This window comes from Phalaenopsis equestris, unplaced genomic scaffold, assembly GCF_001263595.1.
Source record: "Phalaenopsis equestris unplaced genomic scaffold, ASM126359v1 Scaffold232764, whole genome shotgun sequence".
NCBI lineage: Eukaryota > Viridiplantae > Streptophyta > Magnoliopsida > Asparagales > Orchidaceae > Phalaenopsis > Phalaenopsis equestris.
This window is the reverse complement of record NW_018250726.1, coordinates 107,864-135,160: the sequence shown is the minus strand read 5'-3', so window position 1 is coordinate 135,160 and position 27,297 is coordinate 107,864. Positions and strand designations below refer to the sequence as shown.

The following is a 27,297-nucleotide window of genomic DNA, read 5'->3' as shown; positions in this document are numbered from 1 at the left end:
ATATATATATATATATATATATTATGGTGCTAGAAAAAAATGAGCTTGATAAAAAATCAACGAAGAATTTTAAGATGCTTAATTTGTGTTTATTTAGCTAAGAAAAAAGAAAAAACAGAGCGGGAAAAATAAGATCCAACATCTATACGGATAAAAAGAAATCAAGATGAGTATTCAAGTGAAAAATCCTAAGCAATGAAAATCATGAAATCTATCTCAATTGAAATGATTTTTCTATGCTAATATAGGTTATAACTTTTTATGAGATTTGAATAACTACACAAATGGGATGTGACTTTTACTATGAATGTGGCATAAAATGATGAGGAAGTGATGATGACTCGATTGCTATGAAAAAAAGTTGGTGGTTGGGGTGTGCCAAAAAATACGTTGCAATTGTCTTCGGTAACGAAGGCCATACAATGATGGCCATGAAGCAATGATGCTGGTTCTGCAGTCGAAGCAGCTTCATGGTGAGGGCTCAGGCAGGGGCACTGCAGAAGTGGCAGTGACCGATCAGTAGTGTCTTGGAAAAGACGGTGGGGGACCGCAAGTGACGATGGTGGTGGCCTGTTAAATATGGTCGAGAAGCGGCGACGGTGGTATGGATGTGGCAGTAGCTCAATGGCGATGGCCATGCAATGGGGGTCCGGCTCTGGTGGTCAAGAAGCGATGGTCCAACGGTGGCAGCACAAAGAAAGTAGTCGAGTAGCAGTGATCCTGTGGTGACGGTGGTCAGTCGGTGGTGGCCCGGAAGCTAGGATGGTGGTCCATGCCGGGGGGCCTACCAGCCGTGAACTATTAATGGCTATGCACGGGAAGGGGTGAGGCGATCCAGCGGTGGTGGTGGCTTGATGATGGTGGTTAGGCACAGGTGGCCTGATGGTGGTGTCAGGTCGACAGTGGTGCCCAAGAAGTTGTGATTAAGTGATGGCGGCTTGAAGGAGGCAGCCGAGCAGCGGCGTTCTGGCTGTGGCGACAAACAGTAAATGGTTTCTTGAAAGCAGCAACGGTGGTCCATTAGTGAAGATGGCAAGCTAATTGTGGTATGGCAGTGGAGATGGCCGGAAAGCGGTGACAATTGTTGGATGGTGGCGGCAACTCAAAAGCGGCAGTCGGATAACGGTGGTTCAGCAATGACAACAGTGTTCTGGCAATGTGGGAGCTCGGGAACCCTCAAGAGCTTGGAGCTCCATCAACTTTCTTCTCTATGTCAAGGTCCCAAGTCCCCTTTTCATGAAGAGAGTGGGGGATCTATTAATAGATTTTGTGAGTTGCATCATCTACAAATACTACATGAATTCGGCCCACTTCATTGGATGACCCGGAGCAATCCCTTTCATTAGATGATATTTTATGAGTATTTGAGTGATTTAATGATGTCATAATAAAGTGATTATGGGCTTATTGGATTCGTCTCGACGAGACACTTGATTTGATTATAAGCGTGTCACATTTGAAATTCATTTGACAATTCAATTGCCCATCCAAATCCTTTGATTGTGCTTAACCAATTTGATATGGGCTTATAGGATCAAATAAAATCAAATTTTGTTTCATTTGGTTCGCCTTGTCAAGGCGGCAGTTTAATTGTAAGCATGTTGGAATCGTGGCACCGGATGATTTTGAATTTCAATTTGAATGTTTATTATTCAAAATGCTCTGAAATATGTGCATCATTAAAATAATTTCTTTGATGAGGCATCAATTAAAAAATAAATACCCTTTCAATTTATAATTATTATCCTTATTTATAGATGAGAGACTTGAGATCACATGATAAAAATAATTAAATCTTTTATGTTATTATAAGCTCTTGTGATACCTCTATTTGATTAACGCTGCCTGTTTTTATATTTTTTTTTGGGTGTTTAGACTTCAGTAACGGTTTTGTCAGTCCATTCGAACCGGAGGTGAGTTTGCTTAAGAATTGTGTGCTGTATGTGTATTTATGAAAGTTTAGGCCGTTTGAGATACGTAAATATATTAAAAATGCAGGTAAATGCCCCAAAGATCACTGCTTGCAAGCCATTGCTTATTCTTCTTTTTCATTCAGCCAAGTGTAGAGGCGAATATCATAGAAATGCTTGCTGAATTAACTAGAGATTAGTAGTTATCTTAGTTGATGTATTACAAAAAGTTGAACACTAAATGGCCAAAGATGATGGTCGGAAACCAGAGGCATTCTTAATAGAAAATTGTGAACCTTCTTTTTACATAAAAATGCATCTGATAGTGATGGTATATATATATATATTATGCTAAATTTATGACCTGAGATTTGTGAGTCCCGCTTTGTTTCATAAGAAAATTATGATCACATGAATTGTGGCTTCAGAAAGAAACTATGAGCACACATATTTAAGATTTTGACCGTTAGTTAAGTTTATGATAATCTTTAGATTGCAATGCGAGTGCTATTGTTTTATTATCTCTATTTTAATTATTTCCTTTAAAGAGGTATTTTTAAAACTATAAATACCTCTCTTTGGTTTTGTGAAAGACACACTCCACCTGTAATCTCTTATTTGTTATAGTGAATTCTCATCCTCTGCGCTTGGTTTTTCTCATCTTGATTTTTCCACATAAAATTTGTTTGTTTTTTTCTTTTTTGTTTGTTTCATTATCGTTGCAATGATTTAATATCAAATTATGACAAGTAGTATCATAGCTAGACTTGATTTTGATGATGGAAATCGTAAATTATGACATCCCTCTTTTAGATCGCAACACCAGATGTTCTCTTCGACAGGTTAAGATGTGAGCAGTCTTAGATTAGATGGATCTATATGATGCGCTACTTGAGTTCGAAAAGATACCCTCATCACAGACGTTGGAAGAGAAGCAATTTAAAAATTGAAAGGCTCTTTCTCAAATTCATCTTCATCTAGCAAATCAAATTCTACATGACGTTTGAGGAGAAGATCGTCACTGCGTTATGGCTCACATTAGAGCAATTGTGTCTGATGAAAAGTCTGACCAGTAAGTTGTTTTTAAAACAATGTTTACGCTCTCATAGAATAGCAGAAGATGCATCTGTTATGGATAACTTAACTGTATGACGAAGAAGAATTGGCGTTAATCGTATTATGTTCACTGCCTTCATCATATACAACGTTTAGAGATACCATCATGTATGTATGAGAGACACTTACTCCATATGAAGTATATGATGCTTTACTTTCTAAACAAAAGATGAAGCAACTTCTGGATAAACCTGTTGCTCAAGGGGAAGGCTTTATCGTTCGAGGTTGAACTTAAAAGAGCCTATATTGTATGTGTGAAATAAGATACGAGCACGAGGTTCGAGAAAAAAAGATAAATGCAAAGGTCAGAGACACTTTAATGTTTTTAGAGTATTGAGGTGATCTCTGTAGTGGAAATAAGATACAAACACGAGTACCGAGACTCTTTGATGTGGTAATCAAGTGGCGAGGGACTAGAAGCAGCAGTTAATGTTCTGCATCTTAATTTTGCATTTGATATTAATGTATAGAACTAGAACCGGACATGTATATGCAGCGTTTGACCGCTATTTTTCTTTTCTTTGATATATTGCGGAACCAGAGGCACCAGATTTTTCTTATTATTTTGATTTTGTTTGTTTCATGTTTTCTATTGTATGTTAACATGCTTGAAATGGATTTCATTATTTCTTTTTGTGGCTTTCCAGAGAATCACAAATACAATATATGTTTGGGGGATTTAAAATTCAAAATTTGTTACAACATCCTAATAAAAATATTTAAGATAATGAAAATTTTATGATTAAAATATTTAGGACTTTAAAATTCGCATTTTTTACTTTTCTGCATGGCATTCAGGCCAGATTTTAAATGGGTTGCATGGATGACTATCACTCCAGTCATAATTAATGTGGTCTCCACGCTTAGGATTGTGGTAGATAACTGCAACATATTTGCATATTCTGAGGAGAAGCCTCCGAGCTTATTTAACCCGACTCGCTTAACATAAATTTTTTACTTAGGTGGTTGTCTAGTGTGTTTAGGGTGTTAGCAGACTCCCGATCCATATATGGGTAAGTCCTTCCGTGGAGAGTGTTTTTAGCTTTATGGCTGGACCTCTTCTTTCTTTTTTTTTCTAGCAGCATCCGCATCACTTCGGCGGGTATAAGTCTCACCTCTTGAAGCCCCACTTATAGTCATATGATAGAGTTTTGTTTCTTTAATGTTGCCCTACTGAGCTCCCCGTGGATGACGTAATTCACGGATTGCTGATCGATGATCTTTGAACGTGCTGGGTCGGTTACCTTCATGAATCGGTGGACTTAGGGTCCTAGTAGATTGGGGTTACCGGTCTGTGGTGCCTGACTCGGCTTCCTCTACCTTTTAGAATTATTTTACTCTTCCTCTTTGTTAAGCCCCTTTGAACTTTGTTACTCTATTAACTTTGTTGCTATCATCTTGACGGTTTGATTACTGATGAGTTGTCGCCTGTGTTGGGATGTGTTGATTCGTCCTCTTCTCTTATGGATCAGTGACCTCTGTCGTATAGGGATATCACTGTCGAGATGATTTTGGTTAAGCCTTAGGTTCTGATGCCGATGAGCCGCTACCCATTTGGGGCGTGAGAGACTCACTCTCTGTCATGTAGCTTAGAGAGCTTTGAAACATCGAGACATTCTCATATGAAATAATTATCATTTGATGACATATTCTCTAGGTTAATATAAACAAAACTTCTTCTATTGAGAGTATTCATGGGTATCATCCATAATGTAATTAGGTAGAAGGATACATTCCTCTGGGAGACTGCTGATCCTATAACAAAAAATGTTCTTTTTGGTTCCTTAGTTATAGATGACTTAAGTAGCGATTTTATTCTTGATTTTGTGTTTCGAGATACTTCGATCCGATCATGTTCGGACATATACTCTTAACCCATCACACGAAAATTACCCATATATAAGTTTTTTGCTTATTTATTTTTATTTGTTTGACTATTTGTTGTTGCATATCCTTTTTTTTATTCCTCTCATATTCGAATCATTGATATGATCCAGAGAGAGATTTATTCAAATAAGGGAATTATACGACGACATATAAATAGTCAAACTGACGACTTTGAGTGCTCTAAAAACAAGTGAGAAAGTAATAACCCTTGCAAATTTAATAATTAGAGGGCATAAATGTAACCTCAAATCTATACCCCTTATTCATATTAATAGAGGATTATTTTTCGAATGATGGTTGCGTTTTCTAGTACTCACTACTTTACTCTTTCTCATTCTTTCTCTCTTTTTCATTGATCAATGATCCTTTATGTATTGGGTAAGTCTCCCGGATAAATTTATATTCAACAATTAATAATTATTATTTTTGCAAAAGTGATCTTAACATTTGCAAAAGATAAACGCCTAGGATGCTAGTCGGATACTGGATTAGGCTTTGCTCATATTGTTTCCTAGGCAAAGGGATCTGTAAAATGGAAAGACGTTGACATTTGATGATTGGGCATCTTTCACTTGTAAGAGTATTGCTATTCAACTGGAAGCCAGCTGAAAAATTGTCCTATTCTTCTACTTCTAATAAAAAAATGGTTCATATTTATTATGAGAGAATTTTAGGCTAGTGGTATGAGTGTAAATCTACTTCTATTCTTATATTCGCAAAGTTTTATTTTTTATTAATGCAAATACAAGATTAATATTGAACAAGTCTTAGTCAAAATATTGAGCTGGTGTCAAAAAATAGTTCGCCAGGAATTGAATTATGCAAAGCAATTAAGTTAAAAACCAAGATTTTAAGAAAGAAAATTGATTTTATGCAGAAATTGCCATTTAACTAAAATATAAGTTTTCCTTAGTCTTAATTGAGGTGCAAATTGAACTGCCAATAAATTTTCAAAAAAATATGAGGTCTCTCCTCTTTTGCTCTCCTTCCTCATATTTTTCATTTAAGAAAAAATAATAAGAAAGTAATAATAATCTCGAAGGAAAAAATTAAAAAAAATGAAAATAATAATGTACACCAAAAAATGATATGCTCAGTTCTCGAGACAAGTAATGATCCATATTACAAAAGACAAATCACAAGGCATAATAAGTCTGATCGACTGAAGACCACTAACGAACCGATGGCAAGCCGACCAAAGGATTGGCGGCCGATTTAAGGATTGCTAATCGACCAAAGGTCAGTTTGACGACCAAAGGACCACTTATGCCAACAAGCGATAGACATTCAAGCCAACGACCGAACAAAGGTTTGAATCCCCAGCAAGCTCACAACTATCAACATGAGGCTCTCTCAATAGTTTCCCCAAGAGATCTCCGGAAATTTCCAAGGAATAATTATTAGGCAGGTTGACCGACCACCTTAAGGTCTACAAGCTAACACACTCAAAGTCGACCAGCTTCTCAGGCAAAAGCTGATTGATGTTAGATAAAATAGCTAACTGACACCCTCTCAATCGACTGGCCCGAGGACCTATAGAGCAGAAGGTTCAGACCATACAAAAAGACACAACAAAAGACAATAATATCTTGTAACGCCCCTATTAAAACAGGAGCAATGATATAATTTTTCACCTTTGGCTCTCTTTCTCCTATTATGGGTTTTTGGCTCTCTCTATACCCGTACTTAATATGTTCATAGAATGTGCTTATTTATAGTCTTGATTTTGCCTTTTTGTATGTTTATTTCATGTTTTGGAAGGTATTTTGTGTTAAATTGCAGGTAACAGGAACAAGGAGCAAATCATGGTTCAAAAATATGAGATGGAGCAAAATAGTGTTATGGAGCCTAGGCGCCAGGACCTGGAGCTAGGCGCTAGGACTTGGCGCCTAAGTGTCGGAACAAGTCTCTTTCGAGTCAAAATACAGATCCATCAAAAACCTGACACTGGACTTGGAGCGCTGGGGTGCTAGAATTTGGAAGAAAAATCCGAGCGCACGGAAATTCAATGCTAGAATTGGAGAACTGAGGCGCCAGAAGCTCAGCGCCCAGGCACCGTGACACTAGCGCCTTGGCATTAAGGAAAGAAAACGGTAGCGCCCCGATGAATCTTGTTGGCGCTGTGGTGCCTGTACCTGAAATTTGACAATTTTGAGTAGTTCAAAACTTAAGTTTAGAGGAGGATGTATCAATAGAAAGAGCATAATTTTTAGGAAGGCTTTTTATTTATTTTCTTATGCAAAAATTTGGAGAGGAGAGCGTTGAAGAAGAAGGCCAAAAATTCTACAAGGAGATTCAGTGCAATTGTGATTGAGAGATTGAGAGAAAATTTCCTATTTGTTGTTTAAGATTCATCACATTGCTTGTTTGGGAAGGAGATAAATACAATTAAGTTATATTTTTCTTCGAATTTCTTTGTAAAAGACTTGGTGTATAATTGATTTTCTTAATGCAACGATTGTGTTGATGTGTTTTATTATGAGTAAGTAGTTTCTTTTGTTTCTTCCTTGAATTGGGAATGTGGTAGGATAAAATTTAGGATTATTTTATTTTTTATGCTTGGAAAGGTGTCGTGTTAACTTTTAAGCTTAATTTACATTCTGCTTGACGAGAGAAATAGTCAAAACCTTCACGTGAACTATGAGATCCATGATAATATGTTGTAGAACAAAAATTATTAACCACATAAAATCACTGGAATAAGGATATTACCTTTGTGTTTATGCAATCAATAAGGAGTTTCTTTTTTTTGAGCGAATCATGGGATTTATTTCATGATAGCTAACCTTTCTTAAACAACCAGAAGGAAATAAGAAATATTTTGCTCTAGATTGACACCGTGCTTTAATAATTTCCTCAATTTCACTAAACCAATTCAAGGGGTAAGTCTATCAAACCTTTAATCCCTTAAATAATCTTCTTGCTTGTTAGGACAAACTTGTTTTTTATAACTTTAGAATAAGTTTTAAAATTGAATTGGCGAATCAAACCTTTTCAGGCTATGATTGGCAACTATACACTAAAACATTTCCTTAGAATTCATCTCGTTCCCAATAGGATTGACAACTAAACTCCAACTCAGTAATATTGATACGACACATATTCTTGAATGAGTTGCTCATGCTTTGCAACACCTTGTGCATATCAATGCTCCATAGGGAGAACTCTCTCTCATTCTCTCTTGTAATCTCTATTTTTCATATATAAAATGGGTCACAGAGTCCGAGAATATCACAGTTCACCGATACAGGACAAGTCTGTGTGCACACTTTCATTCTTTCTCCCTCTCTGTCTCTCTCTCTCTACCTCTCCCTCAAGAATTCTACCGCTCCGATCCCTGATCATGTCTCACAAGACAAATCTATATCCAACAAATAAAATGCCTTCTATATATAGCATTCATCACATCATCACAACCGCTGCTCTTGTATATATAGCATTACAAACTATAAATGAAGAGGGTCCTCAGCAACCCTTCTGAAACCAATAAAATATACACACAAACAACTTCAAAGCTCTCTTCAACAGCACCAACAAAACAACATCCATCCTTCAGTAAAACCTATGCGTCTCAGTGATTGGAGCAGATTCAAGAGGATTCATAAATACCGCCCTTAAAACTTATTACCCGTCTCAAAAACAAACGCACCTGCAAAATCAAACCAAACATAAGGTCTCATTTTCACGACCACACATCATAATCACTCAAGAAAAAAAAAAGGATGATTTTTATCACCTAATGTTGGCATCAGCAGCGACACAGCAGCAATACCTGCAACCTTCAAAAGAATTCCAATTTTGATCATGTCCTTAACCTCAATGTGACCAGTGGTGAACCCCACTACATTAGAAGGTGTGCCTGTAGGGAGCAAGAAGGAGAATTGTGCTCCTATAGCTCCAGGGACCATGAGTAATAAAGGATGCAATTTCATTGATTGAGCAAGATCAATTAGAAGGGGGATGACCAGCGTCGTGGTGGCGTTATTCGACGTGAATTCGGTGATGGTAGCGCTCACAAGGCAGACCAGCGGCGCGACGGCGAGGTACGGCGCGGCGTTGAGGAACTTGAGGTTCTCTGAGAGGACATCAGTAAGGCCACTTGTCCTGACTCCATCAGCAATTGCAAAACCTGCACCTAATAGGAGTATGACATCCCAGTGTAACTTCTTGCATTTGTTCCAGTCCATGAGTTTCTCCCCCACGTTTTTCTTGTTTGGAATGATAAAAAGCATTGTGGCCATCATTATCTGATTGAAACCAAGCATAGATTGTTAGTTCTGTGGCTTTGATTTTTTTAAATGTTTGGAGAAGGGAATTTTCTCTTACACTGACAGTTCCATCGCCCACTCTTCCATCGAAGAGGGACCCCCAGCCGGGAACATCATTTGTTAGGCTTCGGGTCATCCATAGGAGCACAAGTACCTGAAATTCTCCAAAAATATGAGAAATTTAGTATAGCTATCAGTGTTCTGAAGTTATAGTCACAATTTTTCAAAAATTTTAATAAATAAAATAAAAATATATATATATAATATATATATATATATATTGCACATCATTTTTTTGGCTGTATTTTTCTTTCGAACTATATCATTGAGAGCAATAATCTTAATCATACATTATCTCATATAGTCCTTTTTTTATTTTTTTGGTGAAATGAGATAAATGTTTTTGTAATTATAAATTTAGTACATTTTGTCATTTTGCATGGATGGGCGACAAATGGTCATTTTTATAAAACAATTTATCCATACGAACATTAGTCATAATCTAAAAGGTTACAAGTTAAAACATAAAACCTGTGATGATTAAGAACATTTTTAAGTGATACTAATTATTAAAAAAAAAGAAAACAAAGTCCCAATCCATGTCTTAATAAACCAAAAAATACTGAATTGTCGAGTGCAGATACCCCGAACACAGCCAGAACCATTTTCTCAGCAAAAGCCATAGGTCCTGCAACACAAACAATCAACTCAGCTAAACTTCGATTAAAACTCCATGAAAACCAAATCTAAAAGCAGAAACTTCACACCAAACCAAAAAATTCGAAACATACCCAAAGATTCAAGCTCTTTCCTCAAATGCTCTCTGTGCAAGTAAGATGAAAGCACCTTAGCAGATCCCTTGGAGCAGTAAAACAAACACAGAATTCCCCACAATGCAAAGAAAATGAGCAGAGCCAAAGGGAAGCCAAAGAGAAACCATGAGCTGAAGCTGATAGGTTTCCCCTCAGGAAAGTAGCTCTCCCACATCCCTACTAATATCAGATTTACACCTGTGCCGATTAGAGTGCTCATGCCGCCAACCGCCACCGCATATATAACCCCCAATATCACCCCCTTGCAAAACTTCTTCACTTCAGGATGAACCTCTTCCCCTGTCGGAAACCGCTGCAGCATTCCCGTTGCCACCGGAATCATCAACATCGCAGCCGGCGTGTTGTGCATCCACATACTCACAAAAGCCGATGTGCCACATATCCCGAACAATAGGAGATGAGGATTCACGGGATCCCCACAGAACAATGAAGTTATCTGCAAAAATAAATGGTTATAAAAACAAATGTCTAACATAAGACAAATACATGGATTGATTTATACATTGAGGGCGAGGCGACGGTGGATGTTGTAGTGCTCAACAGCCAATGCGAGGATGAAGCTGCCGAGCACGAGGGCTATGATATCATCCATGTATGACTTTGCAACCTCGTCGGTTTTGGCTAGACCGAAGAGTGGGAAGAGGAAGAGAGGGGTCATGGAGGTCACCGCCATGGGAACGGCTCCGGTGATCCACCAAAGGAAGACCCAGGTGAGTACAGCCAGCATGTTGCGGCTGGATTGCCGACCGTTGTCGAGTTCGACGAAGAAGAAGATGAGAAAGCATGACAATGGTCCTAAGAGTATGCAGAAATTGCTTTTGTTGAGGATTGATTTGAAGGAGTGGATGGAGTTGGGAGGAGGATTTTGGAGAGGGAGGAGAGGCGCTTTGGGGTCATCTACGGTTGGTTGGCCTGCCATTAGAGAGCTCTCTTGAATGCTGGGCGTGGGCAAAATACCACCTTTGGGGAAATTTGAACCAAAGTTTTGGCTACTTATAAAATAATCGGAAGGTTCCCATACATATCACTCAATCCTTATGTATTTACATATCTAAGTCCTAAATTTTAGCATTTATATGCATGCCAATATAAGGTGTTGTTAAAATGCTGATATTTTTAATATAATATGAAATATTTAAGTGGGTATAAATGTAAAAACTAAAGTTTTGCTGTTAGATATGTAAATATATGAATTGGGTGGTATGCATGTAATAATGGCCTCATAATTCTTTGCTTGCGTGCAGAGTACAGTTGAAGAATTGAAGGCAACCACATCTTTCAGTTTTTATATCATTATCTGGGGGAGGGAGGGCCCGTGCCGAGCAGGCGTTTCTAATGGCTAAGAAGAAGCCAGCGATGTTAATGAGTTGAATTGGAGCTGAAAAGCCAAAATAAAAGCCGTTTTTAGTTTATTAAATACAGGCATGTTCAAGATTTAGTAATTTTAGAATTGGGGAAACAATAAATGAAACTTAAAAATAATCAAACATTAAGATTGAAAAATTGAAGCCAATTTCAGCAATTTTAAATTGATTTTATGAACCGACACCACATGCACGAATAACGATGAATGCGGAGTCACAGAGTCAAGATTATGTTATTTTTATGTAAACTATATGCTAATCATTTTGAATGATTTAGTTTGCAAGATGATAAGCTGCGTCGGGATTGACTCAAGGTTAATTTATGGATAGAGCTCCTTGACTTATCAATTACACTCCAAAGATACGTCTAAAGATAAGTCATTTGGCCAAATCACATCAATCATTCGGATTACGGACCAGACACAATAATTCACAAAAACAATTCTAAAAAATTGACATTAGCAGGCACTCTTCTAAACAATTGTAGAATTCTGCAATTAACACGCAACCTTCCTTCTTTTCTTGTTTGTTCGATTACAAAGAAAATGTTTTTTAAATTGTCTTTTTGTTGAGGTGGAAATATTATATTTCTTTAATTAAGGCTTCAATTAATTAACATCAAAAATCATACTGTGAAGATCAGAACAATAAAAATAATCCAGAAAAATAAATAAGGATTTAATCTGAGAGAACCCGAGAAGGCATATGCTGTTCTGATATATTACAAAAAGAGGATTTTATGATTTGTTAGAAAAAAAAAGAAATTCTTAATTTACATTGGAGATATTAGTCGTAATAAAGCTTCTAAATCCTACAGTTCTTTACTAGAATAAAATAAGAAAGAGGAACAATAATCAACTTAGAACTAAAAATTGTGAGCATTACTTTACTGAATAAGATTGTATAAGGATTTGGTTGTAAACATTTTCATGTGAGATTAGAGATATAAACGAGTAGAGTTGAGCTCATCAGGACAACTCAACTTGGGCTACATTAATTAACCAAGTTCAAACATAAGATTGAGCTTAATTATGAGTTTGGATTCACTCAAGAGTTTACTCATTTATTATTAAAGAGAGAATAATTTTAATTCAAACAATTATTGTAATAAAATGATAAAATGCTTAAGCAACCAAGTGATAAATTATAAAAATATGCTTGATATAATAATTTAAAATGAAAAATCTTAATATATATTTTTTTTAATTTATACTTAGTATCTTGAATTTTAAAGTTTTTTAAGTGAATTTTATATTACCATTTTATGATGAGTCGACTCAAGAGTTGAGTCATGCTAGCTCAAGTTTGACTCACTAGCTCATCAAGATCAGTTCACAAGCTTTTTATTAAGTCGAGTTCAAACCGGCTCAAGATTTAGCTTGGCTCAATTAAACTTCTACTGTCTGTCAACAAAAAAAAAAAAAAAAAACACTTAATATTTATGCTTTTTAAAACTCATTGGCTTCCTCCTCAAAAAATCATTGTGACACAATTAAAAAGTCACCACCTAACTCAAGAGAAAATATTTTGTCTGGACACCGCATGTCCGGATCGTCAACCACCGAGCTCCACATCGTCATACACTCCATCGGTAGGCGATGTGGCGCCCGGTGGTTGGCCGTCCTGACGTGCGGACGTCCAGACGTAATATTTTTTCCTAACTCAGAGGTGTATTGAGTTGAGCCTTGGCTTGGGATTGCAATAATAGTTAACTTGAAAGTGATCCATATTGGTCCTTATATATACGCATGCTGTGGATGATGCTACTCGAGAGTGTAGAGTAAGATTTTAAGCTTAGGAGGTTCAAAAAGAGTATGAAGATTGAAAAATCATCATTCAATGGATTATTATATGAATAAATAAAGGAGAGGGATAGAAGAGGCAAAAATTAAAAAAATAAAAAAATAAAAATAATGAATGAACGAGAGTTGTGCTGTGGTTCGTTCAATTATGTTACAACTTAATTTATACAATTTGGTGAAGAGTTTCATTAAGCATCTTAAACTGACCTAAGTTATTCATTAGGGGAATAATGTGGTGTTTGAGTTGAGGCCTTCCTAAGAGAATCAAGCATCATCCAATTAAGGGCCCGTTTGGGGCAGCTTAAAACTGCGGTGGCGTTTTAAAAACGCTGTAGTGTTTGTTTTGCACGTTCAGCCAGTTTTTTGAAAAATGCGGTTTCGAATTTTGGCATAATCTGACCTGCGGTATTAGCACTGCAGTTAGCGTTTCCTTCGTTGCATTTAACCCCGAATTACTTACGTTGCCCTTCACATAAGCTGTCGCGAATTACCCCGCTCTTTGCCTACGTCGCGATTCCTAGCCGCTCCCCGCTTCCTTCCGTGCTGCTCCCGTCCGCAATAAGCTCGGCTCTCTCGCTGCTTCTTCCGCCCGCAATAAGCTCCTCTCCCTGCACTCTCGTTCCTTCTTCCGTTCGCAATAAGCTCCTATCCCTGCTTCTTCGGCGTTAATCCTAGGAGGCCGGCAGCTCCTCTCTTCGGCATTTATCCCCTTCCAGTTAAATCCCTTCTCTCCTCTTATCAACTTTGTGTATCGCTTCATGGTGCAAATCCTCTCTGTACGTGAAGTTCAATACCTTAAAGTTTTGCTGATAATCTCCTACTTTGAAGAAAATTATAAAAAGGGGCATTTACATACGTACCACACAAATCTGATGTAAATTTCAGGTTATATATATTTAGATTTTGGAAAAATGGATGAACGGGCATGCTGCATATCCCATGCCATCCCTTCTCTTTATTGCTTGGCCACTTTCGTGTGTGATTGTGGGTGCATAATGACATCCATTGCTTAACTACTTTCGTGTGAAAGGGAGGAGTGTTGCTTGTGTTTATTAGCAATTTGCTAAAAACAAATTTTGTTTTGTAATTTGCTCAAATTTCAATTAGTTGATTCTTCTATCTAGCAAAAAAAGAAATTGATTTTTTATGAATTCAAGTAGTTTTAGAGAAGTTCTTGTTCTCATTTGTTTTAATATGCAAGTGAATGGCTGTGGGTGTGATGGTGGTGATAAATGGGTTGTATGATTTTTATGATTTCATTATCTAACATTATATTGTTTGGCAAGAACTAGAAATCAAGAGCATCATTGGTGAAAGTTGATTATATTTTGTTGACTACACCCAATTTTTGTTGGGTAAAGAAAAGGTACAATTTACTTGTGAAAATTTTGCATACGGACCACAACATTCGTTCCTTAATACCTAATTATTATATAAATCATCTAAATTTATTACTTTACATTGTTGGGTTAAGGTTTCATCATTCAAGAGGCCTACTACAAAATTTGATTTCTTAAATGATGTTAGTTAATCAAGCCAAATTTAGACATAACATTTATATTGGTTATATTGGTTTCAGTATTTTTTTTTTGGCAGAATATAAAGATATTAGTTCAAAATAATTTTTTTTTGGCAGAATATAAAGATATTAGTTCAAAATAATTTTTTTTTGGCAGAATATAAAGATATTAGTTCAAAATAATTTTTTTTTGGCAGAATATAAAGATATTAGTTCAAAACACATGTTATTTGGATAATTTTTAATCAAGCTGATTATTAATCAAGCTGATTAAAAAATTGAAGGGAAAAAAGAAATGATCATTTATTCAGAAATAGCAACAAATCGGCTGTTTCACAAACGCAGATACCAAACAACTACACAACTTATCCAAATCAGAGGCAGAGTGATCATTTATCCAGAAACAACTACAAATCAACTGTTTTTTAAAAGCACAAACCAAACAGTCAACCAACTTATCCGGATCAGCTGCTGATCAGCAGCTTATCAACATAAGCGGGATAAACTGCAGCTGCCACAAATAGACCCTAAGTCTCCATAAAAATGATTTTTAAAGGAGCTTATGTGGACAGTCCAAAGCTACATTTTAAGGTACTCGTGAAAATTTAAATTTTTGGGTTGTACGCTTGCCATATATAGAGCTAAGATTAACACTAGATTGATATAATTTTCTTAAAATAAAACCAATCATTAAATTTGTATACACACATATTTATCATTGATTTAATGTGGGACTAAATACAACACTTCCATTTATCTCAATAACAACTCTTTATTAGAAAAGTTCCTAAGAAACTATCATCTATTTAATAAGGGATTAAGCACAATTCTACTTGTCTTAATTTAACAAGTCCAAATTAGAAAGAATCATAGCAGTGGCAGGGTTGTACTAATCTCTTTATAAGTTGAACTTGAGATTGCAGGTTGATACTTGACCAATTGAGTTGACCTCACTTTTTGGTAACTCAACTCAACATTCACATCAAATATTTAAAAAAAACTTGAAATAAAACATGTAAAACTCAAATAAAATATAATTAGCGATCAAATTCTAAAATTCGATCAAAATGTAGCTCGAAGAGGAAACACTCTGAAATTATCATTTTTATGCTTTGAAATTAATGTTGTCTCTACAGTTCATTGTAGTGTTTGAAATTTCATATAATAAGCTTCATTTGGTTTCTTTATCAACCTATGCATAACATGAAATAAGTTGTGGCAACCGTCAGACAACATTTTATGTGAAAAGTGAGCCTTTGTTCCGCATAAAAATTTCTCAACAAAGTGTCATTTTGCAAAATAGACTTTACAAATGCGTCTAGGTCAAAATTTTTCAAATGAGCCAAACTAGACCCAAATCGGACTCCATTTTGAGGCTCATTTAACCTATGATAGTTTGAATGATAATTAGAATAAATTGAACGATAATTACAATTTCTCCCTCGAAATGAACTTGAATTAACTCCAAATTAAAAACTATAATCATTTTGAAGTTCATTTAAGTTCTTGTAAAACATTTTAACTTTTCATGGGAGGAGACCCACACATTGACCTAAATTTTCTCATCCTGGACACAACTTTGACCAAAACCAAATCCATTAATGGACTTATTGAGTTTTTCCCTTCTACATTAACCAAGGTTGACATTTTGGCCAAAAATCCCAAATTTTCACTCCTTAGTAATTCGTGGGAGCTCCAACAGTCAATGGAGATACAACTGTCGACCTCTGCTTCAATGATGATGCTCCAACTTGATCTGAGGGTGATGACTGTTCCATGTCGTTGATTCTTTCCTCCGGAAGCTTATGAATACCTCGCTGCTTGCCCCCTCTCCTTCTTGTCTTTTTCTTCCTCCTCCCTCTTTCTCTCCAATGGTTCTATGACGCTTATTTTCCTTTTTCTTCATCCATGCCTCAATCTTCCAACATTTGTAAATTTTTTATTTTTATTTTTATTTTATGTATTTTCTTTCTTTTAATTACTGTTCTTTAGATAATAAATTAAATGAAATAATTAGGTTAGGCTCGGGTTTGAGTTTAGATTAACCCAATTCCAACCTAGCCCTAATCCGACCTATTCCGAACAAAACCTAGCCTGAACCTAATTTAGCATGACCAAGCCCAACTTAACCTAACCTAATTCAACCCATTCGGTTCACCTCTAGCCCAAGTCTAACCTAATTCAACCTTACTTTGTACTCCATGTGGAGTAGTTTAATTTATATTTGATGTGTAGTCCAGTTTAGTTCAAGTTTCATATGCAGTATAACTCAAGCGTATATCGTGTTTCATGTTCGTCATACATCATGTTTAATTCTTTCATATGTCAAAAATTTGAAAATAAAATTTAAAAAAAAGAGGAGGGGAACCTCTCATATTCAGGTTCACCTTGTGAACACTTGAATAAAATGTATGTCAATTGCATTTTTAGTTCAAATTCTCAATACAGAAATTTAAACTTTTTTCGACGGTCACAATTTGTCGGTTCTGATAAAATGAAACATCGCTTTTAATGTTACTGACGATGTAGTGATTGTTTTAAGCTCGTAAGTAAAACACTTGTCAGTATTTCCAAAACCGACCGATATCCGACGGTACAAATGTACCGATGGTTATCTGAGATTTAATGCGACTGATATTCCAACGTTAATATTGCTCGAAACTGACTCGTAGTTCGTTATATTTGACTTCGAGTCAAATTCGTCTGAAATTCAATCGAGCTTGATCCAACTCGAAATCAAAAAGAGGTAGCTCAACATGAGTTATTTAGATCAGTTTCAGCTTGAAATCGACACAATCTGACACAAATTGAGTTATTTGGATCAGTTTTAGCTTAAAATCAGATCGAAATTGACTCTTGACTCGTTATATTCAATTTTACGTAATATTATACATATAATTTTTATAAATAAAAAATACTACGAGTCGATCTTGAGTTAATTCAGACCGATTTATGCATGGCTCGGAATCAGCTAAAAAAAAAATTCGATACAAATTTTCAGCTCATAACCTCGCTCTTTTATTTCGATAAAGCCAAAATCCAAATCAATTTTTGAGCTATTAACAATCCTGAAACTATATTCAAAACCCTATTTATAACAACAGTACTTAATAAAAGAAACCAATTATATCTGCATGGTACAATATGTTAATTACCTATAATTATCTATATGTGCAGACAATCAGTCAGAGAACATGATAAGTTTGTGGAATGCTGGATGATGTTTTCTTTAAAGAAAATGAGCTTTAATGATAATTAAATCATAAATTAATGAATATAATATAATACAAATTTGACTCTCTTAATTGGGGGAGATTTTTTAGCAATTCCTTCACAGACTTTACACTAAAATAATTCCCTTCCTGCAGCAGATTTGAACAGCTCACAGCAGCTGCACTGCCAAATCATCGATACTCGTTTGTTAATATGAATTATTTATAGCAATTATCAAGAACATGGTAGGCCCAGTTTTAATTCGGACGCCTAGTTTTTGTAGTTCTTATTTTATTTTACTTTTGAGAAATTTGGCATGTACAGCTTAGTGGTTGGCCATCAACGTCGGACAATGCGGGGCCGTCTATCTCAATAATTTCCTAATTCTGTTTTTGTTGGGCATTTACGCAATTGTCACATAATTCTTATATATTTATGCATATGCACCCAAAAATTTTATATATATACAGATAAATCACTAAAAGCTTGAGCATTATATCAGCAATATCACTATAATTAATTTTTTAAAAAATAAAATGCATATTTTTTTCTACATTTTAACACTAAAATACTATAAATATAAATATGAAAGTTTAGATGTTAAAATTATTCAACCCTTACAAAATTGTGTAGCATGTGTGTAAATATATTTTTTTCTCTCTTCAATATTTCGTTGATGTTATTGTATATGTATGTAGTAGTTTGAATTAAACATGAATTGAGATGAAATTGCACTAAACTTAAACTGCTTGAGATATAGAAATATAATGTATATGTATGTATGTGTATATATGTGTATATATAATGTTAAATCATTTTGAGACGTGGAGTTTTGTATTACTCGTGAGTGGAGAGAGTGCGACAAAGATAGAGGTAGATGGATAGCATTCTTGTGAGGGAATCTTAAAAATACATTCGATTTTTATCACGAATAAACTGAGAAAGTCAAGTTCCTCGGAGGTTCCCTGAGTTACAAGATTTCAGAGAAAGAGAGTCTCTCAACGAGTCTTATCTCCTTTTCCCGACCTTTTTATACACAAGGGAAAAGGCAACAAAATAATAAACGTAACACATCATAATGTACGATGCGATTCTCTAGTTTCATGATTAAAAGACAATGATGGGGGGTGTCAAACTGTGTCGGTATGACACTCATCCCTAATGTCTGATCCAAAAGATTGAGTCCCAAATATCAGACGACGTTTTAATAACGGCTTGACAGACATTCTTACGAGTCACGATGAACCTCTCCAATAACTACTCTCACATAGGTAGGCTAGTCCGTCTTTTTGAGGATAGTGAGTATAATCAGATCGTAATGTGGGTTCAATTCAACCCATTTGACATATGAATTTAATTAAATAAATTAGTTTTCATATAGCGTTGTTTGTGTATACATATAGATAGTGAGTTTTTTTTTTGTTTATTTTTTGTGCAATTTAAGTTCACAACTGTATGCATCGAGCCTTAAACTCGTGGCCTTGTGGTTGAACATAAAACTCTTTATTACTAGACAAGTTGGATATCATATTATAAGCGAGGGCTTACCATTTTGTCTTAAAACTAATTTTTATTTATTTGCTGCTAAGCAAAGCCCAAAGCCTCATATATATTAATTTGTTTCTTTCTAACATGAGAGTTTTTCACTTCATCCTTCGCCCTCTAACAAAAATATTATCAAATATTATTCACTAAGTGCCCATTGAACAATTTACTCACTATCAACCATTCCTCGATTATAATGGAAACAAAAAGGTGACTAACATTTTTGAGAGGAATAAATGACTTGAAACGCACAGTTTCAATTGAACAATTAACATTGGTAGTATCTCTTTTTGTATAGCCAAATAGCGATTACTCAAGTGAACATGAAAAAGACAATACAAGTTATCACAAATCAAACGGCTTAGAGTCCATTCATCTAAAGAAACAATTCTAGATCAGTTAAAGTTATAAGTTGGACGGTCAGATGCGACTGTCAATGACAGAGATAGTAGCCGAACAATGGAAAGTGAGCTACTGAGACCTGATAGCAAAGGCTAAGTGATCGAGCCGAGCGACTGAAGCTGGGTGACAGAGACTGAGTGATCAAGACCGGATTACAAATGTCGGGCAACAGAAGCTAAGCGATCAAGATGAGACATCAGAGGCGGAGTGACCAAAGTCAAGTGCTTATTGTTGAGCGGTTGAAGACAATCGTTAGAGACTAAAGAATTAGCCTTAATATCTCAATGACTTAACCAGAAGTTGACTTCTTTCGGGACCCTGAATTATGATTAGAAAAGGGTGACAAGAATCCAGTAGCAACACACTTAGATATCTAGGGCAAGAAAGGCCGAAATGCATCATTTTGAGGGACGCTTTTGGGCCTATCTTGCCTAGGAAAAACCTTTTCTGAATCTTAAATCCATTTCTCTTTTTTAGCTTTCCTCTAAAAAAATAGGATCTTTATCAGGTCGTACGGTGATTTATGTAAAATATTGAACATACTTTCATGTATTTTTTTGCAAAATTTCCACTATTTGTATAATATTTATGCTTTTTTCATGTGTTTTTTTTAAGTTATTTACATCATACAGGGCTTAAATGCTTAAACGGAGCTCATTCTTTTTTGGACACCCCAAAATGAAAGGCGACGTAGCTACGCCACGTTTCTAGCATGTATATCCAGTTGTTGGCATGACTATACCCAAAAATGCTGTTTACACACTCTCTCCATGCTCCCAAATCCAGTAATTGGCACCTTGGTGCAAAATAGCAGACATATAGGTACCCAACACTGAATGCCTAACCGCCATACCAGCCATATAAGCGCCACTTATTGGGCACCTTGGCATCTAGATAAGCACATATTTGTCAGCTTTGGGGCACCTAGGCACCCGCTCCAATGAAGGCAACACTTCTTTTGGCTCCACGACGTTGCCTCCGGGATCCACATGAGCTTCCTTATCAAGAAAGCAACACTATGATGTTCCAAAGTGAAACCCCGACATTGAGGAACCGACTTGGGGGAGTTACGACAGTTCTTCTTTGATGGTAATTTGTGGCTTCGATCCGTGGTTACTAAAGGTGTAAATTTGAAATAACAAGGGCTTGAGTGACACCGAGGGAAGAATGAAAAGACAAGATGGAGTCATCAGAGAACTATAAGAGTCGTCCATCACTTTTTATTGGGAATCTTAAGAGAATAAGAGATTGAAAGAGAATAAGTGATTTTAGCGTACTTCAACGACTGAGAAATCAGAGATTGAGTTGTATGTTCTCGTAATTTGGGGAAGAATGTCAGTGAGAACTTTCCACATTATGTTTACTTTGAATTTGCGGTGGAATTTATCCTTTGCTCATCTGTTATGCATATGACATAAATTTCTTTCTCCACTGAAAATGATTTTATGCAAGTCATAATCATCCTTGTTATGTGATTGGATAAATTAAATATCAGAATTGATAGTTTAATCATTTGAGCTTAATTTACTCTCGAACTAATCACTTAGAAAGTTAAAATCGTTTGTGATCTAGTACTTCAAAGTAGGCTAATGGAACAATTATGTTAATCTACACTATTCTAAATGAATAGGAATATATTTTTTTAGAATAGTGCAATCTTATAAGGAAATTGTGAACACTGTAGTTTTTGCATGCTCATGATTGTCATTTTTATTTTGAATCATTTTGTACGATCTGACTTGCGTAGGACTATTACAAGGAATATTTTATATCATTTGTTCAACCTTAAAACTAGTTATAAGATTTACTTTTTGCAAAAAATTGGATTAGAAACTTTAAAATTACCTGATTTCAAACCTTCAAACTATACTTGAAATTATTAGAATTCTTCCGGGTTTTTAAAATCACCTTGTATGCATAGGAAAAAAGACATATATTATATATAATACCGCCAATTCCACGCCTGAAATGGGGCCCCAGTTCAACTCCCCGTTAAACATCATAAGCTTACCTAACAACCCATTTGGGCATTGTAGTAATTTTGAATTTTTGAGCATCAACCCTAGCAACCACACATATACTTTTCGGTCTAATTATAATTGAATGAGTTTCATGATGCTGAAATTATTATTAGGGTTTTTTTCGTGATGCTGAAGTAGATGGTGATAAGTTTAAGAAGCATGAAGAAGATTCTAAGAGATTCTCAGATATGGAATTATGCAATTCAAATTAAATTTTTCATGAACTATGTTCAAGAACTTGTACCTATAGAATGTTCATAGCATTGTAACTTTGGAGAAAATATACTTCAATTTATAATTAATGAATTCTTTCAAATTAAATTATATTTGTTTATTGGCCAATGGAATTTTGACACATAATAACTATTAAACCACATCAAATTTCTATTTAATTGAAAGTAATTTTATAAAAATTAAGAAGCTTGGACTGTTAACAATTAAATATCTAATATTTCTCTACTTTGCCCATGTGTTATTCAAATTAAAGGTTTAATAATGATGAACATAATACATGATATACGTTAAATATTTTCTTAAGTTAATCGGATCATAAATTCATTGCCGAACAAAAAAAATTATAGAGATCATGATGGTTGTACATCAGTAATGCGACATAGTTCCTTTCATGTATCACAACATGCTTGATACACTCAACATGATGTGCAATGAGATATAAGAAAAGTGTCAAACAACAATATTTCGTTAGAGATAAATTTTGTTAGTAACATGATAAATGTGTATACAATAACAATGAAATAGGATATTTTTGTTAGTAAGATCATTATTTATTTATGAAGTAGTGGAGTGCCTTGGTGCGCCTAGGCACCAGTCTACTTGTTTTCAAATGCTCCATTTCACTCTATTTCAACTCCAATTCGTTCCATGTGTTTTACCTACTATGCCTGCAAGAAAAAATAAAAAAAATACATTTCTTTAAAGTGCAATTTACTTCATAAATAGTTGTAAAATATAAAGAAAATTAAGCATGCATTAGGGCGTATCACTACATTAGCAATCTGTTACAAATATGAGATTAAACAATACATAATAGAGGCATTTATTATACAACTGATCGTACTATCTTAGATGTCGCCTGTTGCAATATGTCTGAATGTCAATGGGTACAATAAACACCATGATCTCATTCAAATATCAATTAGAACTTGAGTTTAAGAAGGTGGGTTGTTAACTCTATGTTTCTTGCATGATTGAGCCTAAACTATAGGCCTTATATATGCATTAATTTTACAACCTATTCGGCTATATGATTAAGCTTAAACTTTCACATCGAATACTTTGTTTTAGAAATACTAGTGAAACACATTATCATGCATTGGTAAGGTGGTATGAATGTGAACATTAAATTGAGGCCTTAAACATTTAAATACATAGGAATTGAATGGTGTTTATGTAAATCTTAAAAGAAAAGGGCATTTACATACATATCACATAATTTTTATATATTACATATCTAATATCTTAACAATTATATCTAATACTTTAGGTGTTAGATATTCAAATGAACACACATTTTTCATGCATTGCTAAGGTGATGTATGTAAAAATTGAAGTTTTGTTCTTAGACATATAAATACATATGATTTGAGTGGCGTGCATGAAAATCTTAAGAAAAAAATTGTCATTTACATACATACCACACAGTTCTCTTTCTAGGCCAGGAATAAGAGGAGCTAAACAATTCTTATGTATTTACCTATCTAACACCTATATTTCAATTTTTACGTACATACCACCTTTCCTACGCATGAGTGCATTTCACTTTTTTAGAAGTTAAAGGAGTGGTATTTTGGATGTGTTATGAAAGATTTAGGTGGCATATATGTAAAAATCAAAGTTTGAGTGTTAGATATCTAAATAGATAAGAATTTGAATGGTATGTATGTGTTGAATCAAGAGGCTAGGAGAGAGAGAGAGAGAGGGAAAGCCAAGGGCAAGACTTGCCTTGTGAAAGCAAAGAGGGGGTGTTTCTTGGCCCTCTGACCCATTTTATATCATTAAATATCTAGGGTTACAAGGAGGGGAAAGGGAAGCTCGTAGGCCTCAAGGCCTAATGGTATTTAAAGCCTAAATGGCTAAAAAACCTTTTAAAACATGAAAAGGGCTAATTTTTTTGGGCATCAAAACATTCAGCGGATCTCTTCTCATTTAGCTTGCATTTGAGGCACTGATGTGGTGCCCGCACTTTATGACATTTGAAAAAACTATGTTTTACCTATTTTTTCAAAAAGCCAAGATAAAAAGTTACGTTTAACAATCTGATCCAACTAAATGTTTACGTTTGACTATTTAAAAAAAAATTAATAGCCACCGTGTTTTTTTGAATTACAATTTCTTCTAAATCAACTTCGCAACTCCTCTAAACAACTATAACTGTTCCAAACAGACCTTAATTAACTTGAATAATTTTCAACTGAAGTAGTTGACTTCAGCATAAGAGGGCTTATTTAGATTGCAAGTAGCCGCCGAGGAGATTATGAGCGCGTGTCTGTGTCTATAGATATATTTACCAATTTTTGTGAGAAACTTTCTCTGATCAACAGAAAGAATTAAGTTTCTTCTTCAACTACATGGATTGAAATACAATATATCTAGCACCCAATATTTAGTAAATTATCTTCGTGTACATATGAATGAGATTACCTTCACCCCTTATTACAATCAACGCATAATCAGACATCACAAACTCTCTAAAGCTTCGCATATGGCTCTCCAGCTTTCGACAACTTCAGGCCATTAGCCACCGCTATGAGCATCTCCCTCATCTCCTCCTCAAACTCCTCCACGTCCATCTTCCTTCTCCCGTCCCTATCGAATCGAGCGAAAACATCGCGGCGAAGCTCTCTGAGCTCTGCATGGCTCAGGGCGACACCATTGACGTTGAGGCTCGTGTTCAGCATCCTCAAGCTTATCAACTCCTTCGCCATCTCCACGAACGAGATGAAGCCATCATTGTTGGTGTCAAGACTTGCAAACCTGTTCTCGATTGAAGCCTTGAAGAGCTTCTCATTGCTTATGAACTCTGAAATAATGGAACCGTCTTGGAGCTGAGTCATTAGCCTCACCGTTTTTTGAGCTGAGAAACTGTTCGGGTTCATGAAAGAGAAAATATTATGGCAAGTATTTATAAAAGAAGAAGCATCTTGCTTTGCTGATGCTTCAATTTAGGCCTTATGGGCAAGAGGATTTATTCTATTTATTTATTTATTTAATTTGTGAGGAGTATATTTGAAAATTATTAAGTGCGGATAAACGTAATTTGTTTTGCAAAAAGATAATTAGGGTACTCAATTGTGTGCAAAGTGAATCTCATTTGTTGAAAATGAAGTTACGAAAAGATACACAATGATGCATTTATTATGTGCTAGGTATGAAAAATTATGAGGTGCAGACATCTGGATGTATAGATAATGGTGGATAGAAAGATCATGTCATTATTAATTTATGTTCATGTGACGTGACTTCCTCATGTACTATAAAATATTCGTACATAATAATCTTTTGACGAGTACATAGCTATGTACTAGAATCTCTTACTCTGGATTTTTATTTTCTAAATTTGGAATAATGTGAATTTAAAATCAACATCTTTGACTTGGATGCATTTTAACGTGAGGAAATAACTGTAATTTCACTTTATTTGCCAAATTGCATCTTCTGCATTGAGAATGCAAGTTTCAGGCACTCCAGTGAATTAATATATGGTGATTCAGTGTTTTCTTGCAGCTGCCATATGTATTTCGCATTTCTTTTACAAAATGCTGATAATGAAAGTACGAAATAATTTGCCTTTGCATGCGATGATTTTTGTCCTTTCTTAAAGTCAGATTTGAAGCATTCGCAGTTTTGAGAAGTCAATCAAATTATTAAAACATATATGTTAACTATAAGCTATAAGCTAAATATTATGAAGTTTTATTTATATATTTTTTCGATATGTAGAGATTCGGTTTTTGACAAGTTCTTTATTAATTGCCATTCAGCAGTGAAAGCTCTTATATGAAGACAAAATGGTAGAATTGTGGTGATTGGATTCGTTGAGGTAGCATAATTATGTTCTGTCTACTTCTGCTTAGTTTCTTTTGATAAATATACTTGATAAAAGAAATATATTCAGAATAATTTCCTTAATTTCGTCTAAGAGCGTATGATTAAATTATTATTTTATATGAAATTGTCATAATTTAATTTGATTAAATAGAACAAAAGGGTAGCTTTATCAATCCAAGCAGAAGGATCCTTACTGTTGGCAGCAAGAAAACTTGTTTAGTCACATGGTGAAATAAGTACACACTAATAAACCAATAGTCCTAACTGCTTATTTACACTACAATATACGACATTTTTTGTATTTTTTTTTCTTAGCATATGTTGAAATTGCTTAGAAAAAATATTTGGCTAAAAGATGTCCTATATAACTTTTTTGGGGTGTCAATTTAGGTTATTGGGTTGGGATCACATTTTGCATGACCAGAACTTGTCTTTGATTAATTTGGTCGAAATCATGACTCAAACCAGCTAAACTTATTTAATTTTGGTTATCTTCTTTCTTTTGGTTCTTAGCCAATTCTATCTCTGTATGTCATTTCTTCCAAGTACATCTAGGTGGCTGATTTGTCCTTGACCTCGATTAAGTTAGCCTGGCCCTAGTCTAGCCTGGTGGGCATATGATAACTTTAGTTTGTCTCTTAGTTTGGCCTGGGAGTGCTTTGGCTTGGATAATGTATGGATTGGTGCGAGGCATGCCTTGGGTTGAACATAAATTAAATTAGTCTATTTAAGTTAAATAAAAACTTGATTAAATTTAAAATAATTTAAAATCTACTTAAAATAATTTGAATTAAAACTATAATAACTAAATCATATGTTAAATTATATTCACTTTTAATTAAAATTGAATCCATGTGTTTGCCTACATATATGTATGTGCATAAATATATCTAATTTTGTGTATGCATATAAATTGAACCAAAGTATAACTAAACCTAAACTAATATAATCAATTGAGTTTAACCCAAACTAAATCTAATTAATTCATATTCCAACCCAAATCAAAAGATACATATATGTACCCATGTATGTATGTATGTATGTGCATCTACATAAATATAAATTATATGAATAGTGTGAACTGAGCTGGGAACTCATTATTGGAATGGAAAAGCTTTTAGGAAATGACAAAGGCTAAAAACACAACTTATGGAAGAAGCTTCACTCTTATTTATCACCTTTACTTGGCTTGATACAAACTCAAAGACTCCACCCCTATTTATACTAGTGGCACCTCCTAAATTAATGGCTAGGATTGTGCCACCACAATTTCAATCCAATGGTTACAAATAATTCCACACCTACCACACAATAATTCAACACTTACCACACCTACCACACCTACTACA

General features: G+C 35.0%; 1 protein-coding gene across 1 annotated transcript; it reads right to left on the bottom strand.

Moving 5' to 3' along the window:
• Positions 1 to 8,320: 8,320 nt before the first annotated feature.
• On the bottom strand, positions 8,321 to 11,069 carry LOC110038403 (tonoplast dicarboxylate transporter). The gene is made up of 6 exons (XM_020743242.1): positions 10,517 to 11,069; positions 9,973 to 10,450; positions 9,826 to 9,869; positions 9,240 to 9,335; positions 8,650 to 9,160; positions 8,321 to 8,562 (listed from the first exon to the last, which is right to left on the bottom strand). Exons 1-6 carry the CDS (start codon positions 10,931 to 10,933, stop codon positions 8,528 to 8,530), a joined length of 1,581 nt encoding a protein of 526 aa, XP_020598901.1. The 5' UTR covers positions 10,934 to 11,069; the 3' UTR covers positions 8,321 to 8,527.
• Positions 11,070 to 27,297: the final 16,228 nt, after the last annotated feature.

Coding starts and splice junctions, on each gene's coding strand:
- LOC110038403 (XM_020743242.1), bottom strand. CDS start 10,933: ATGGCAGGCCAACCAACCGTAGATGACCCCAAAGCGCCTCTCCTCCCT. Junction 10,451..10,516: donor ACCGTCGCCTCGCCCTCAAT/GTATAAATCAAT, acceptor TTATTTTTGCAG/ATAACTTCATTGTTCTGTGG. Junction 9,336..9,825: donor TGGTTCTGGCTGTGTTCGGG/GTATCTGCACTC, acceptor GGAGAATTTCAG/GTACTTGTGCTCCTATGGAT.